This window comes from Scaptodrosophila lebanonensis, unplaced genomic scaffold, assembly GCF_003285725.1.
Source record: "Scaptodrosophila lebanonensis strain 11010-0011.00,11010-0021.00 unplaced genomic scaffold, SlebRS2 tig00001412-arrow-pilon, whole genome shotgun sequence".
NCBI classification, from domain to species: domain Eukaryota; kingdom Metazoa; phylum Arthropoda; class Insecta; order Diptera; family Drosophilidae; genus Scaptodrosophila; species Scaptodrosophila lebanonensis.
In genome coordinates, this window is record NW_022060739.1 from 4,313,769 (window position 1) to 4,329,948 (window position 16,180).

Here is a 16,180-nt window from a genome sequence, read left to right on the forward strand (position 1 = left end):
CAAATCATGGCAAGGGTATATAATTTTTTTTTGTGTAATTTTGCAACAAATTGCTGAACAGTTAGCGAAAAGTATAAACATTATTAGCAAGAACGTGTGTAAGAAAACGAAAAACTTTGCAAAAATTTAATAAAAACTATTAAAATACAAAATGATGTTCCATTATTTATTAATTGGAGTTAAAGAGGTTTGTGTTAAAGAAAAACTTTAATATATATTCGTATTGCACTTAATAATTATTATTTGTTAGCCTATCACAAATGACAATTATCGAATGTTAAAGCATAGACCGGAGCTGGCCTAAAAGACTGTCTTACACTTATACTTGTATAATACATAACGATAACGTCGTACAAAGACATAAAAGAAGCTAACAAACATCAAACGACAACGATGACGACGACGACAAGACGATAAAGCTGTTGAACTAGTTGGAGTTACTTTGTCCTGGCACTTTGGTTACAAGTTGAATGCGTTTGCTAGTAAGTCTATTTGTAAATCTAGTTGGTTAGCATGTCCTCATCGTCGTTAGGCTCGCGTTTCCAGCGCTTGGTTAGTGTCAACACGAGCCCAGTAACGAAGAAGGAACATCCCAAAACTATGCATGCGATGCCAAAGTACAGGCCGTAATTTCCCAAATTGATGGCAAGCTGTGGACGAGTTAATTATAAATTAGTTATAAATAAAAAAAAAAGTGGCGTATCTGAATAACTCACCTTGGCCTTGCGGGCCAAATCTTGGCTGAGTATAGCCTTCTGATTAAACCAGAACATGGGCATTAAAACCTTTGGTACGTCGCGATAAATGCTATAATGGAATTCAGTAAGTTAAACAAATGGTTGAGCAAATATTTAATTTGCTTGACTTACTCAAAATCATTGTCTGGCGTTATCATCATATTAATCTGTATGCGGGCGTGCACTTCCAGCGGTATGCCCGTGATGGGCTCTACGGCCAAAACAAATTCGTGTTTGGACTGATCGGGCTTCATACCCGACACTGCATCAACATAGGATTTATCGGCTAGATAGAAATGCGGGAAGGAGGCATAGATGGGCGCTTGATCGCGACAAGCCTTGCAGTCGACCACACCCGTTTTGGGGCATTCCTCCAAACGCGGATCACAGAAGCACTGCTGGTTAGGATAATTTTCGCCAGAGTCTAGCGTTTCGTCCGTTCCCACCCAACGCACGGCCGACACACCGTAACGCGTCAAGGTGCCCTGCGGTCTCAGATTCATAAAACGACACGTATCGGTCGCAAATATCGTTATCTCCTCACTGATATTCATTTTCGGTGGGAATAGATCTCCAGTGGTTCCATTTACCGTACCACATGGCGCCTTATAGAAGCCGGTCTCGTTCTTTCCATTCCAGTGCGTAAGTCTGCCCAGATTCGAAAGGTCATCGGTGCCGGTGTGTATGGTGAAGAGACCATCATATGTCAACGAAGCATTGCGATCTGCCAGCCAACCGAAACGCGTATAGGGTATATTGATTTTTGTGGTGTTGAACAGTTTCAGAAAGTCAATCAAATCGTCCTGATAGCCATCGAAAATCCATTCACCCACAGGCTTGGTTACGTAAAGTTTACCGCCCTCGTGATTCAGCATGAAGTTAACTATTTTCTTAATGATTTTGTTCTTATGACGCACTTCATCGGCAACCGTCTGCAAGAAAATACATCGTTTGAGTTTAAAACTTTAAAGTCCTATTCATCTCTGAGAGATGGTTAGAAAAACGTATATTAAAAGTTCAAAAGTATAAAAAGAATTAAAGATTTGTTAGCTTATATAGTTTTTACTTTACTTAAGTAGCTTATATGTATAGGTGATTTAATCATATTTATTTAAAAACTAATTTTTTCCGATTTGATTAGCAATTTATCACTACTCAGCAACTATAGGATTATCTTTAAATCTACATACCTCTAATTGCATATTAAAACCATAACTATACTTCTGCATGGCATGTGCGGTACACTTTAAAGCGTTCTTTGTTCCTACTATCTAATCTTTTATTAATTTTTTGATATTTTGGGCATAAATGATAACCCACGAGCGATGTAAAACTAATTAAATTAAACAAATTAAATTGGATTCTTTGATACAAAAAATCTACTAATTATATGCACCCCAAATCGAAAAGAGGTATAAGGTTTGCACGATAAACGATACATTAATTTAATATAGTCACTTCCACCCTCGCCGCTTGACATTTTGCAAACGCCTGCGCTCCCAGAGATGTTCAAACTTGGTTTATAGACTCTGCTAGTCCCTCGTCCGAGACTTCCTAGCCTAGCATTATCTTTGGTTCAACTTACCGCTGTGATCGCATGTGCCGCCGTAACGTTATCCTTCAGGGTACCATTTGAGAGATGTGGCTGGAAATGCCAAGTGCGTCGTTCATAATAGGCAACGGTGGCGTTTTCATAAAAGGTGAAATTCTCCTTCGTGTGCTGCTCGAGGAAAACATATGGACCCATTTCAACAAAATTTGGCTTAATAGCTGGATTCCGTATGTCCTGTGGATTGGTCCAGTTATACATATAGAACTCTAAATAGATCGGTATGGGCGCTTCCAGCCAACTGTTGTAGGTGTCTGTGCCTGGTTCCAGTTTTAAATTCTGCAAAATATTTACACAAATCATGATTATTAAAACAATGGTTATAGAGCACAAATAATACATACCTTCTCCACAATATCGTCTGCTAAGCCGGGCCAAAAAGCCACTATTAGGGCACCCAGCACTATAAAAAGCGAGCCACTGCCAAAGACCCAAAACTTGCGCTGGGTCACCCCACAACATTTACAGCACATCTTGAAATTGGTTCGATATGTTAAGTTGATTGAAGAAAGTTGCTGCTGCTTTTGGTCTGTTTCGTAGCCAGGTTCGCTCTATACTGGGGGGATATGCATCTGAAACAATTGTATATTTTCGGATTAGCACTGGCAGTAATAGGTTCTTCAAATAATAAAAGCAATTGCGATATGGAAAGAATTTTATACTCTACCAAAGGGGGTAACTATTATCTGATGTTTGTAAGCAATAAAGATCTAACTTTCAATATCAAAAAGATGGAAGTTATAAGATATAGTCGAAATAAATATTTGGAGGGATGCTTCCTTCTTAATGAATAATGTGAGCATAGGAAGAGTCCGAAAAAGATCTTATTTAAAAAAACTAGTCTATTTCTTCTTATATTTAAAAGCGATAAAAAATGATTCAAAGTTTTTTCTAATACCTAAATATATAGTTGTAGAACAGGTTGGGCAATTATTCACGTTTATTATCAGAAATCTAATTCCACCTAATTGACAACTCAATTTCCCATATTTTTATACTCTGTACATGAAATGTACAAGAGTATATTAGGTTTGCGGGAGCTGAAAAATGTAACAGGCAGAAGGAGGCGTGGCAGACCCCACAAAGTATATATATTCTTGATCAGCATGACGAGACGAGTCGATCTAGCCCTGTCTGTCTGTCTGTCCGTCTGTCCGTCTGTCCGTCTGTCCGTCCGTATGAACACCTGGATCTCAGAGACTATAAGAGATAGAGACACCAAATTTTGCACGAAGATGCGTTATGTGTGTATTCTATACGAGTTTGTTTTATTTTTTTGATTTTCCCCCCCACTTCCCCCCTATGGGGGTTTTCCCGATTTTCCATTCGTATAATCGCCTATATCTCGGAGACTATAAGACCTAGGAACACCAAATTTTAGTCCCAGATGCCTTATGTGAATACGCAGAAAATGTATATTTTGGAATTCCCCTCCCTCCCCCCTCTACCCCGCAAATCGTAACTCCCGTAATTCTTGGAATTTCGAACTAAAATTTTGGAAATACCCCCAGTTAGTTATTATATGTCCGTATGCCAAATTTCATTATGATAGACCGATTTAACAAGAAGTTATAGCCATAAATATATTTGCTGATGCAGCGCTGCTGCAGCGCTGCTCAAGCGCTGCCCGCGGCTGTTGTTGATGTTGCTGTTTGGTTGACTGCGAAAATGCTTACACAGACACGAATTGATGCGCATAGGCATACATACACTCACACAGACGCAATTGCTATGTAAATGTGCAATTATACACCCTTTACGTGAGTTCGAATACCGAGAGAGGTAAAATCGATCAAATTTTTTTTTTTATTTTCTTAATTTTTTTTATTTTCTATAATTATTGTAAACATATGTACAGAGTATTTCAAAGTCGGGACACCCGACTTTAGCTTTTTTACTTGTTTGAGAAGCGATTTGCTTAAATTCGTACGAATTTAGTCTAATTATCGTCACTAATTTGTTGAATACAAGTAATTATAACAAGGAATTTGCTAATTTGTTTGTATTAATTCTTTAATTAAATGTAATTAACATTCTACAAAATATCCAGTAATTTTTAAGTATGCACAACGTTTATTAGAGAATATACAATTCAGAGCACCCCAGAACATGGGCATTTCTCCTATTTATTTATTTATTGCTCGCGTGGCACCGTGGGATTCTAAATATAAATCGAAATGGTAGCTTATCAATGGGCTAAAGTGTTTGATAAGCAACTACGATTAACAATTTTTGGCTTTCATTCAAATTAGACCACACAAGTTGTTGGCTAATCACAAGGACCGAGTTATCAATATACATACATACATATGAACGTCAAGAACAGAACAGCAGCGATTATGATAAAGAAACACTTTTATTGACTTGTTTGCTTACGAGTGCATAAGAACGGCTAAAATGTGTGTGTTTGTGTGTACTTGGAGAGGTTGAATTTCAAGTGCAATTGTTTGCGGATTCGCACACAGATTACCTCGAGCTAACCAAAATTAATTAACATCTGGATCCCATATAATGGGGCGCAATTACGTACATAAGTCAAATTCGTTAACTTGGCATTTGGCTTCAAAAATATGGCACAGAAAGTCAAAAGGTTCGGCAAGACAAATAAATATTTAAATGACTTGATGAAAATATCTCAGAGTTCAAGCATTAACTGTTGGTGTGTGCGAATTAAAACAAAAGTTATAGTGTGTAATGATGCTTTTCTTATAGCTATTCCTGTTTCAAATACAGAAATAAAATTGTAAAGAAAAAAAAAAGATTTAATTTCTTAATTAGTCTAATATAATTAATTCTTAATCAGTTTTATTGAGAAAAGGTGTCGTTTCATTTAACTTCGCATTTTAAATCAAAGGTTCATTGTCAATAAATAATTAAATCTTAAGAACGGACAATAATTTATCTCAAATCTATTTAAGTAAACTTCTTTGGCAAAACTTATTGTCTATGAATCATTAAGAAAGCATATAAAAATTCTTTAAAAAAAGGCCAGCCAATTGCCGATTGTAGATTTATGAACCCATTCCTTTGTATGTTTGTAAAAATTAATAGGAGGTCTTTTTTATGGCAGAAGCGATAAGAATATTTGGTATTAAGGTCGCGATTAACAAAATATGCACACATATTGTTGCCAGTAAGAACATTATTAAGAATAAATGTAATGATAAGATTTGTCCATTGTATGCACTAAATGAAAAGGCTTGGTATATATTCTAAAAACCCCAGATAAGCGCACAATATTTACAGCGGTGGTGAAAATAATAGGACTGTAGCCAGTGAAAAGTTTATTATTCATAAATGTTATATTCCCTTATAATTTATAAACTTTTTTGACTCGCTGGAATATACACTTTTTTGAAATATGTAATCTAGGAAATAATGTGAAAAACAAATCAGCAATAAAAAATTGCACTAACTGCCTTATTCTCGAAATAGAAATTCGACAAGGCATTTAAAGCTTACATCTTAGTGCAGTTTTTGTTTAATATACTTAGGCCTAATTTTATTTTCAAAATAATGTTGATATGGGCTGTCAAAAATTACAATTTTAGAAAGAAAATCTATGCCGAACTGTGGGCTGTTCTGAAAAAATTATCAGCAGAGACCGACAATGTTTCGGACAAAGAAACGATTAAATTTAATTGTCAGGAGATTGAAAGGGGTCCTTGAAGTCTGCTACTCCCGGCAAGCCTAGAAAGAGTTCAGGCTCGCTACAAAATTTTTGGCCTGACCTGAAAAAAGTGTTGCTCTTCGAAAGCCTTTAATATTACTCATTGAAAACGGTTTACTCTTTTTATTCATAGTAATAAATACACTACGAATAATAGTGCTATTATTTATAACGTTTAAATTTTGTAGACGTCTTACTTTTTGCGTTTATATGCGTGTATATTCTGAAATTGGTTTTCTTTTTAATGATGGAAGATTGTCAATAACAGATTCCTTTACAAGTACTTTTTTCCAACGGAACTGTTTGTAATGTATAAATAAAAAACGAGCTAAGAAATTATCTGCGTCGGAGATATGTGTATCCTGTGTCTTCCAAATAAAACTGAAGTCCTCCACAGCCAAGAGGCCGGAAACTATATTTCCTATTGTGTTCGTACTATAGAATTTCTGACAAATTTACACACAAAATACAATAGACCCTTACACTTTTAATGAAGGAATAAAAATACATAAAAAATAAAAATAAATATATACTAAAACAAATGCAAGGCAGCCTTTATTGCACTATATTGTTCTTTGTCATTAGATTATGAGCCACCTCTGACTCTGAGTAATGGGCCAGACTTTGTTCTACACTATAAATGAGCTCGGAAATAGCCGATAATAGTATCTATCACATATGTACATATTTACATATGTACATGTAAATGTATAAATGTGTTAATAATACGGTCAACTTATAAGCTGCTGATAAGCGGGCGCTGCTGCAGTTTGCAGTCACAAGACTTCAGCCCAAGGTCCCTGGCGCTGGCAGTTAATTTCAAATGCATAATTCAGAAGTAGTTGCAATGCAAATTGGGTACAATTTTCGATCAAAAATTATTACTACCATTTGTGCATACTATAATTCTGATTAAGTTATCGTTTGTTGTTATTAATGCGATTACTCACCTTCAAAACAAGTCACACGCACACAAAGAAATGTATAAGCACAACAGCTACCTGTGTATTGCAACTAGTTGCTGTTGCTGGTGTCCACTTGCTAGACCTTGGGATTCTGATTTCACGGCGATTATGGCAAGACTAAATTTTTAGCAAGACCAATTGGCGTTTTTTAAGCACTTTAGTTTGCAATGAAAACAAATGGCAAGAAAATGTAATCTTTAAAGGCACTTCGGAAGTTTTTGTAAATGCTTGTGTAGGTGGGAGCCGAGTGCGGTGCGCGCAGTTGCAAACGCAATAATTAAATTAACTAAAATAAACCTTGGCGTTTCGTTTAAGCCGCAGTCGCCGTATTTAACTTCTTCGTTAGATGTTTTCTCGCCGAATACTACTGAAACCAGGGCTGGCAGGCAATTACTTACACCACTAGCACTCGTTATTATGAATGAAAAGCTAGAGATGGGCGTTTCTCATGCAAAACCAAAATGTCCATGAGTATATTATTAAACTGTTAAACATTATTTAAAGAATTAGTAATTAAGATAATTTGAATAGATAGCGATATTAATACCATTTAGAAGCTGGCCTTTGCTTAGAAAATTACAAAGTATTTGCTGCCTAAGTATTTATATTAGATGTGAAAAGGGTTTTAAAAAGACTGGTGAGCGCTGTAAGTATATTTCATTTGGTGGTAACAATTTAATAAAATGGTTTTTGAAAATAAGTAGTTTTAAAGCTTTTATTTCAATCACAATTTATTTGAATCACTGCGTTGCCATTTAACAGCTGTTTTGTTTCCCATTTCTTTAGTTATGCAATGATGTGGCAACGCTTGCAAGCCGGCAGCAACCAATCAACGCCGACCACGATGCACACATACAAACGTAGATAATTTTTGGAGGAGTTTTTGCCAGCTGAACTATTTTGACGTGCGTTTGTTCATTTATCAGATAAAAATAATGTTTTGTTGAATAATTCGCCGACGCAGAACCACGTAGTAGAAAAACCACATACACAATGCAGCTAATAAGGTGCTTGCTGCTCGTGCAGCTGTCTCTGTTCCTGATCGATGAGGCTCTGGCGGGCCGTGACTTTTACTCGATTCTAAATGTAAAGCGCAATGCCAACACAAATGAAATCAAGAAGGCGTACCGGCGACTGGCCAAAGAATTGCACCCGGACAAAAATAAGGATGACCCGGATGCGTCCACAAAGTTTCAGGATTTGGGTGCCGCATACGAAGTTCTTTCGAATCCAGACAAGCGCAAGACGTACGATCGCTGCGGCGAGGAGTGTCTTAAGAAGGAGGGCATGATGGACCATGGGGGTGATCCGTTTGCCAGCTTCTTTGGTGACTTTGGCTTCCACTTTGGCAACGGAGATCCAAATCACCACGACACGCCACGCGGTGCAGACATTGTAATGAACTTATATGCGTCGCTGGAGGAGCTATACACGGGAAACTTTGTTGAGATTGTTCGAAACAAGCCAGTGGTGAAGCCGGCATCAGGTACACGCAAATGTAACTGCCGGCAGGAGATGGTGACTCGTAATCTGGGACCGGGCCGCTTCCAGATGATACAGCAAACCGTGTGCGACGAATGTCCCAATGTTAAACTAGTCAATGAGGAGCGCACGCTGGAGATTGAAGTGGAGCAGGGTATGGTCGATGGCCAGGAGACGCGTTTCGTGGCCGAGGGTGAGCCGCACATTGATGGCGAGCCCGGTGATCTGATAGTGCGCGTTCAGCAAATGCCCCACAAACGCTTTATGCGCAAGGGCGATGATCTCTATACAAATGTTACAATTAGCCTGCAAGATGCACTCATTGGTTTTACAATGGAGATCACGCATCTGGATGGCCATAAGGTTCCAGTGACGCGCGAAAAGGTCACATGGCCCGGTGCGCGGATACGTAAGAAGGGCGAGGGCATGCCCAACTTTGAGAACAACAATCTGACGGGAAATCTGTACATTACGTTTGATGTGGAGTTCCCCAAAAAGGATCTAAGTGAGGAGGACAAAGAAGGTAGTGTAGTTTTTCTGAACATTCAATCATTATCTCTTAATTTGTTATATCTTTCACTTACAGCGATCAAGAAAATACTCGATCAGTCGTCCATAAACAAGATCTACAATGGGCTGTGAGTGGATGTGGTGCCAGTGCTCCTCTGTTAGTTTCTAGTTATTTAAATTATAGTAGCTACATACATATGGGATGTCAGCTCAGAAAACGCTCCTCCCTCGCACAAAAATGTGAGGACTGCATTCTAAGCAAAAACAACTTTGTTCAAAAGTTTGCGCAAAATTTAATGACTTAGTTTAAAAATTGTAAAATAGTTTCTGCCGCCTGGCGTGGGCTACAATTAATTTAAAACTAAATAACTAAAATAAACAAGAAATGTATAAATAAAAAACAAATTTTGTATAGCATAGTACACATCTGCTATTTAATTAATATGTTGGGCAACTCTGGCATCAGCTGTGCGCGAAGCTCTCACAGGATAACGGCAACGTGAGCGAATGAAGCGCAATGCGAAAGGAAAGCACCGTTTAGAGAGCGTAGAAATTTTCACTAGTGCGGACGTCAACTAAACGCGTATACAAAAACTATAAAGAAAATAAATATTTTATTATTTAATACATTTTTTATAGCACATTCAAATCTATTACAATAAACTATAGACGCAGAATATTTTGGTATTAAATGCACTTTTTGATTGACTCTTACATTTAAAACTGCTGCTGCAAATACAACAACAAACAAAAATAAAGAAAAACAAAAACAATTACATATTATGAATGTCGCCTAAATATCATCATTTCGAGGTAAGCATAATGAATATTTTGAACAAATTGGAGAATTCCTTTAACCACTACATATGTACATATACATATGTATGGCTTTAAACTCTGCCCACAACCACCCCACATGCCTTCTGCCTTGAGTCCGCCACCACACATTTTATCGATTTTTTTTGTTTGCTCTGCCCGGCCTAAAGTTTTGTCCCTTTTCTTCAACTTGCTAGTGACCCAAAAATATGCGCGCCTTCTGCGCAAGGGTTGCTGAGGAGGGCGTTGGTGGTTGATGAGGCGACATTGCCGGTAGCGGGCACAAGTTGACGTGGTCAGCGGGCCGGCCGACAAGTGACGTCGCCTTGCACGAGAACATAAATTATATACACAGGTCTGTCGACCAGCCTGCCGCTTAATTGGCCCTCTGACTTTTGCTTTCGTTTAGCGCATTTTCTGGATAATTGTGTCACATTTACTTACCCACCGACGATGACCACTTTGTGGACATTTCCGTAGGTTTTTGGCTCTGATTGAGTTGCCAGTATCCGGTTGCTGTTTGTTCGCTTTCAAGAATTGTTGCATGTTTGTGGCAATAACATTTATCGCCTGTTATTTGCTTTTACAGATTGCACTTATCTACTTTTTACTTCTCATACCATGGCCTCCCACAAATGTCATCAAAATTCTATGCTCTCGAGATAGCAGTCGACTGGTGCGCAAAATAGTGCGCTCCAAATGGACGCCCATATTGGACAAGCATCAGGTAAGTGGCAAATACTAAATGCTAAACGCAATGAAGAATGCCAAAATTGTGTTAAAAAGACGTTGTAGCGTTGTAACTGATTTTAATTCACTTTTAAGTCCAATATAAATCTTGTTTTGAATAGTTTTAAACGTGTTATTATAAGTACAAATTGATTGTCGAACAGGTGAAGCTACCTCTAGAGTGTCCACTGCATCCATTTCGAGATGTTTTTGCGCCACGCCAGGATGCCAAGCAGCGTGATCGGCCAACGCAGTGGACCTGCCGGATGTGTGGCAAGAGTTTCTACCAGGAGAAACACCTGGACCTGCACTTCGACACGCGCCACAAATCAATCATTAACGAGGTAAATAACTAGCACAAATAATCATCCAAGATTATATATTGATTACGAATCTTTTATTATCATTTTAGGCAGAGGACTCTGTTTGCCTGGCGGACTTTTGCGATATAATGCGTTGCGAAGTGTTTCAAACAGAGGATTCATCTAGTCTTAAATTCGGCGATCAACACATTGTAACAGACATTGAAGTTTGGGGAGACTCTCTGGGTCAGAATTCCGCATTGGCCAAAGCGAATGCCGCATACTTGAGTTTAATACCAATTAGGTAAGAAGTAGGTCTAAGCATGATGTGTTATGTTCGTATTTCAAGCAATTCAGGAATAGTGGTTAACGGATTAAGTAATGTGTTTATATCCAGCAAATAAATAGTTCCTTGTTCGGAGCAATCAAGTTAATTTAGTTAATAAGTAAAGAAGAATACAATCCATTTACTTAATAACCTCTTAATCCGAATAAGCTAATTTTTTATTAAAAGTCTATTTCAACATAGATTCAATTTAATTTCCCCATCAGCTAACATGTTTAACCACTGGTCTTGGTTTATGGTTCAATTAAATATGAAGAGGCTAACCACTTTTATCATTTCGTTGCAGAACTTCCACACTAGGTGCCACACGTGCCGCCAAAGTACAAAACCGTCAATTAATCCAAGACAAACAAGGCCAAAGCAACGAGCAGTCGCAGTCAGGTAAGAGTCTAAGTCCACTCCTTATCAGAATTTCTTCTAACATGCAATTTGCAGATGCAGCTGCACAGGATGCAGGAACTGCCAAATTAAAGTCAGCCAGCGAGATGTTGCTGAGCAAGCTTAAGGGTCTGGGACAGAAGCGACAGGAAACTGACGGAACCGAGAGCGTTGACGAAGCCCAAGTGAATGACACCGAACAGAAGAGTAACGATGGAAATGATGATCCTAATGCCACGCAGGATGAAGCCAGTGTGGTGAACAGTGATGAGAATGCATCTGCCTCGAATATGTCGAAGGTGCGCGCCAATTGTAAAGCCGAAGATCTGAGCAAATTGAAGGCTCGATGCGAGTATCTGTTGCGAAGCTGTATTGGCAGTCTGTTGCTCTCCATGTCGGATCAAGCGTTTAAGGAGATGGAAGGTAATTTTGTTGCAAACTAGCTAGATATTAATATTTGCTACATATACTAATATGAAACAACTCAACTCTTTTAAATTCTTAATTATTTAGTAAGAGTTTTTTATAAGCGATACTTTCAATACCTATTTAATTTACATCAATTTAAGACTGATTTTTTTAACTATTAAAAGGTTACAGCTCATAACTTTAACATAAAGACTAACCCAGATAGATACAGGCTATTTAAAAATCAATCCCCTTTTAAACTAAAAAATTGTATATTTACAGACAAGGCCATTTTTTAGATAGCATTTATTTTATTTATTTAATTTATTTATTACCGAATGATCTGTAAATAATAGACACACCTAATTGATTACACCTGTTCTTGTATTACAGAGGAGATGAATAAGGCGGTCTGCTGGTATCTGACCTGTGATCGATACTGGGAGGATGGCCCGCTCGAACCACGTGCCTTTCCCTGGGGTCTGATTGTTATACTCATATTTGTGCTCTCGACTGGCATTTGTTTTTGCTATTACATCATTTGGATATTGTTTGAGTAAGTCGCCAGTCGCATTATGCTTAGGAAACTGAGTGCCCTGTGAACAAACCCAAGTTATCTATTTCAGTTCCGAAGAAACGACAATCAATGCCAACAACCACTATGGCTACGGCACAGTTGGCGGCGTCGGCAGCATCGGGAGCGGGATCGGGAGCGGCATTTATATGCCTGCCCGCCATTATCATGTCGACTATGCGATGCCGCGCGATATAGATGGCCTGGGGGGTCGGGGTCTGGGCGATGGAGGCCCAATGCATGGGATGACTGCGGAGCAACAGCAACAGCAGCAGCAGTACTACTACCAACAGCAGCAGGCCCAGCAGCAAGCGGCGCGCGACTTATACCCCGAACCAGTGCAATATCATCGGCACAGTCCGCGCCACTATATCAGCACCGACCAGCGTCAGGCGGTGGCCGCGGCTCAGGCAGCCGGGCAGCAGGGGACCCCCACGGTTACAGGGGCGGCGGGCGTACGTCAATCGGCATCCAACGCGAGCACCCCCCTCCACCATCATCATCAGCAGCAACAGCCGCACCTCCAACATCATCGCCACTCGACAAGCCTGGGCTACCCACAGGACATTTTAGACCGACGCGACTATACAAGTAGTGTGGGTCGCCCGATAGCCACATCAGTGGTGAGCAGCAGCAGCAGCGTGGGCGGCAACATCGGCGGCACTCGGTCCACACAGATCGGTGCGGCCGGTGATACGACCCGTCACTATAACACGCACCCGCGGCCATTGGATACGCGTCACAGGCATGTGGGCTCGTCGCAACAATCCCTGAGAGCATCCTCCTCCACGCATGAGATTGTGCAGAGCGAGGTGGGTCAGAACGAGCACTATATATATGTGACGTACCCGCCAGATTTGAAGAAGCGTTACTTCGATAAGTACGAGTAAAAGAGTGAGATGGCGATTGTGTCTGCAAACAGCAGAGTAAGAAAGATCAGCTGATCGAGATTAATTCTCTCACTACTTAGAAAGCGTTGCCATGTCAACAAAAGAGACGGAGAGAGAGAGAGAGAGAGAGGGTGACTCTCATTATTACTCTGCTGCTTCAGCATCATACCAAAGAGAGTTCTGTTACAAAACTCAATAAAAGCTAACGAAACCAAAGTCAGAGCGACACGCACGTCGTTACTTCAACCTACCTTTATTTATTAATATTTTAATTTGATATTTTGATTAGGCTTGCAGATTGTAGACTTGCAAGCTGTGCTGTTTGATTCTGCGGAACAAAATATATTTAAAATAAAACGAGACATTGTTCTGTATTACAATCAAGTATATAGATTGAGAAAAACACAAGCTTTGTAATTTTTTTAAATAACATTTACATAAAACATTTATTTATTCAAATAGTACGTTGATTTCTTTCTCTTGTTTCTTGGTGTTTCAAAAAGACACAAACATTTTGTATACTATATGTATGTCTCCAAAATTGGACAGATCGTTAATTCTTGGGCTGATATTGCATTATATTGAAAGTGTATATGTATGTATGTATGCCTGTCTGTCTATCTGTGTGGAGAAGTTCTCAATTTTGCTTACAAATTTTCAATAGATAAATAAATAAGTTTTCAAGTGGGCTAGCAGCATTTTGCTTTGTACTAAAATTAAGCGTATTACCATTTATTTGATTTTCATAAACTCTTGCTTGACAATTGCTCACGAAAAGAAGGAAAATTGAAAAACTCAAATAGGAATTACTATATACTCGTAGTGTTATAGTGTATTCTATGGGCATGTATTGGTCTTTTGGAATGTGCTGCGGAATAAACGTGTGACACGTTTGTTCCTTCTCTAGTGTACATTTGCGGCTATATCTCTAGATATCTATTATGTGTGTAGTGGACTGGTGTTGCCTTGAAAAACAGGAATTAGGGATTTAATTAGTATAAGCAACTGCGATTTGCCAAGTTAGCGTTACGAATTTCACATATTTGGCATGGAACGTTACATATGGCGTTGCCAAAGCGTTTTACAATTCAATTTGTTGCAGTCTGCAGATATATTTTCTATAGTTTTAACACGGTCCGACGATCTTTGGCAAATGGCAGCAGCGCCTACAATATTGTGATTTGTCCTACTTTGTAGATTAGTTCGGATTACGCAAGATATTTTTGTTATTATTATAAATGGGTGTGGTTTTGTCAATGTTTTGGTCCAACGGCTTAAATGCTAGACTTACGAATTGAGCTAATTTTTCAAAAAACGTGTACAATATTGTTATTAAATATATATGTATGTATATATTTATATAGCACTATACATTTAATATATAAATAGTTATGTGTTGTATATGTAAAAAGGCGATTTAAAAAACATTACATACATACTCGTACCATAATTAACTTATTCATATTTCATAATACAAGTATTATACTCGTTTTAATAATGCAAAGCTCTTGCAGTCTAAAGGTCTAAACAACATTTAACATTGCGATTACAATTTACAACAAATTCAAAACTTAACATTGACTATTAAACATTTGAAGCATTTCCGTACTAAATCAAAAATATATTCCTTTTAGACTAAGTAGTTTCAGTTATAATTTTATTTAGTTTTTGGTCTAGGCTGCATTTGGTGCTAACAAAAAAGTCTTCTGCTTTCGCTTAAGCTAAATATCTTAAAGGTTGTAAATTACAATGATTTAATTACAGGTGTAAAAACTGAACAATCATGCAATATATTGTTTTCATTTTAGTTGTTTGCAATTTTTTGTTTCTCTGTTTTTCTGTTTTTTCAAAGCAAATTGCGTGTGTGGCGCACGGGCGGGTCCAGCGAATTCGGCAACAACAACAATAGAGAGGAGCACATGGCCATAAACTTGACAAAGGCCTGACTGTCTATCGGAATGTTGTTTAGTTGTAGTTAAGTGTGAATGCATATACATACATACAAGTATGTACATACAACATACATATGTACGAGTATATACTTACATATGATTGTCTGTCTGCCTTGACAAAGGCCCGTCTGTTCGTCTATCTGTCTGTTTGTCTGTCATTCTATGCATTTGTCTGTTTACCAGTCTGTTGCATTTGGCATGCTGGCAATCAGTTTATTTTTTTTTCCAGCAATTTTTGCTGTCACTGTTGGTAACACGCAATCAAAGTTGGAAAAACTAAACATGACATATTGACATAAAAACACACGCATACGTTACACTCCACAAAACGCCTACTTTTATAAATTTAAGAATTTTAGAATTTGTCTACGAACAATTAAAAGCCTTTCTAGCGGCCATTGAATTTGAAATTTAATCATTAACATCTTGCCTTCGGCACATCTAGTGTTTTTTTCAGAGAATTTTTGTTTATTTTATTTGTTTTGAATTAATAACATGAACATATATTCCCATATATGAATTGCACTTTTGCTTTTGGGTTGTTGGCTTTAAAATTTAATTGCGCATTTGTTTTTAAGTACTCCTCTTAATGTCTCTTACGCGTACTAGAATGGTTTAAATAACTCAAAAATCATAACACAAGCATACATTAAGAAGAGGCTCTACACCAAAATATAATGATTTTTATGAGTTCAACATCTCAGTTACAAAGACTTTTTAAAGTTTCAATCAATATAGAGTTTAAGTTATTTATGTATTTCAGAAAGAACCACCTTTTCCACTTAGAGAAGTAGAAATTAAATTTGAAATTT

The 16,180-nt window shown here is 38.1% G+C and overlaps 3 protein-coding genes across 5 annotated transcripts; 2 read left to right on the forward strand and 1 right to left on the reverse strand.

Annotated features, from left to right (window-relative positions):
- Window positions 1-188: 188 nt before the first annotated feature.
- LOC115632027 (protein croquemort) lies at window positions 189-7,356 on the reverse strand. The gene is made up of 6 exons (XM_030528974.1): window positions 6,967-7,356; window positions 2,691-2,918; window positions 2,323-2,625; window positions 870-1,669; window positions 717-807; window positions 189-650 (listed from the first exon to the last, which is right to left on the reverse strand). Exons 2-6 carry the CDS (start codon window positions 2,817-2,819, stop codon window positions 501-503), a joined length of 1,473 nt encoding a protein of 490 aa, XP_030384834.1. The 5' UTR covers window positions 2,820-2,918; window positions 6,967-7,356; the 3' UTR covers window positions 189-500.
- A 443-nt stretch (window positions 7,357-7,799) lies between these two features.
- Window positions 7,800-9,395, forward strand: LOC115631279 (dnaJ homolog shv). Its single transcript, XM_030527993.1, has 2 exons — window positions 7,800-8,986; window positions 9,050-9,395. The coding sequence occupies exons 1-2, from the start codon at window positions 7,975-7,977 to the stop codon at window positions 9,103-9,105; spliced, it is 1,068 nt and encodes a 355-aa protein (XP_030383853.1). The 5' UTR covers window positions 7,800-7,974; the 3' UTR covers window positions 9,106-9,395.
- Window positions 9,396-9,666: 271 nt separating this feature from the next.
- On the forward strand, window positions 9,667-14,808 carry LOC115631276. Of its 3 annotated transcripts, XM_030527989.1 has the most exons (8): window positions 9,667-9,786; window positions 10,379-10,516; window positions 10,683-10,862; window positions 10,931-11,124; window positions 11,453-11,547; window positions 11,602-11,967; window positions 12,346-12,508; window positions 12,579-14,808. In XM_030527989.1, exons 1-8 carry the CDS (start codon window positions 9,760-9,762, stop codon window positions 13,414-13,416), a joined length of 2,001 nt encoding a protein of 666 aa, XP_030383849.1. In that variant the 5' UTR covers window positions 9,667-9,759; the 3' UTR covers window positions 13,417-14,808. The 3 variants fall into 3 exon arrangements, with proteins under 3 accessions (XP_030383849.1, XP_030383848.1, XP_030383850.1); XM_030527988.1 differs by having other exon boundaries at window positions 11,453-11,967; XM_030527990.1 differs by having other exon boundaries at window positions 11,453-11,967; window positions 12,566-13,266.
- Window positions 14,809-16,180: the final 1,372 nt, after the last annotated feature.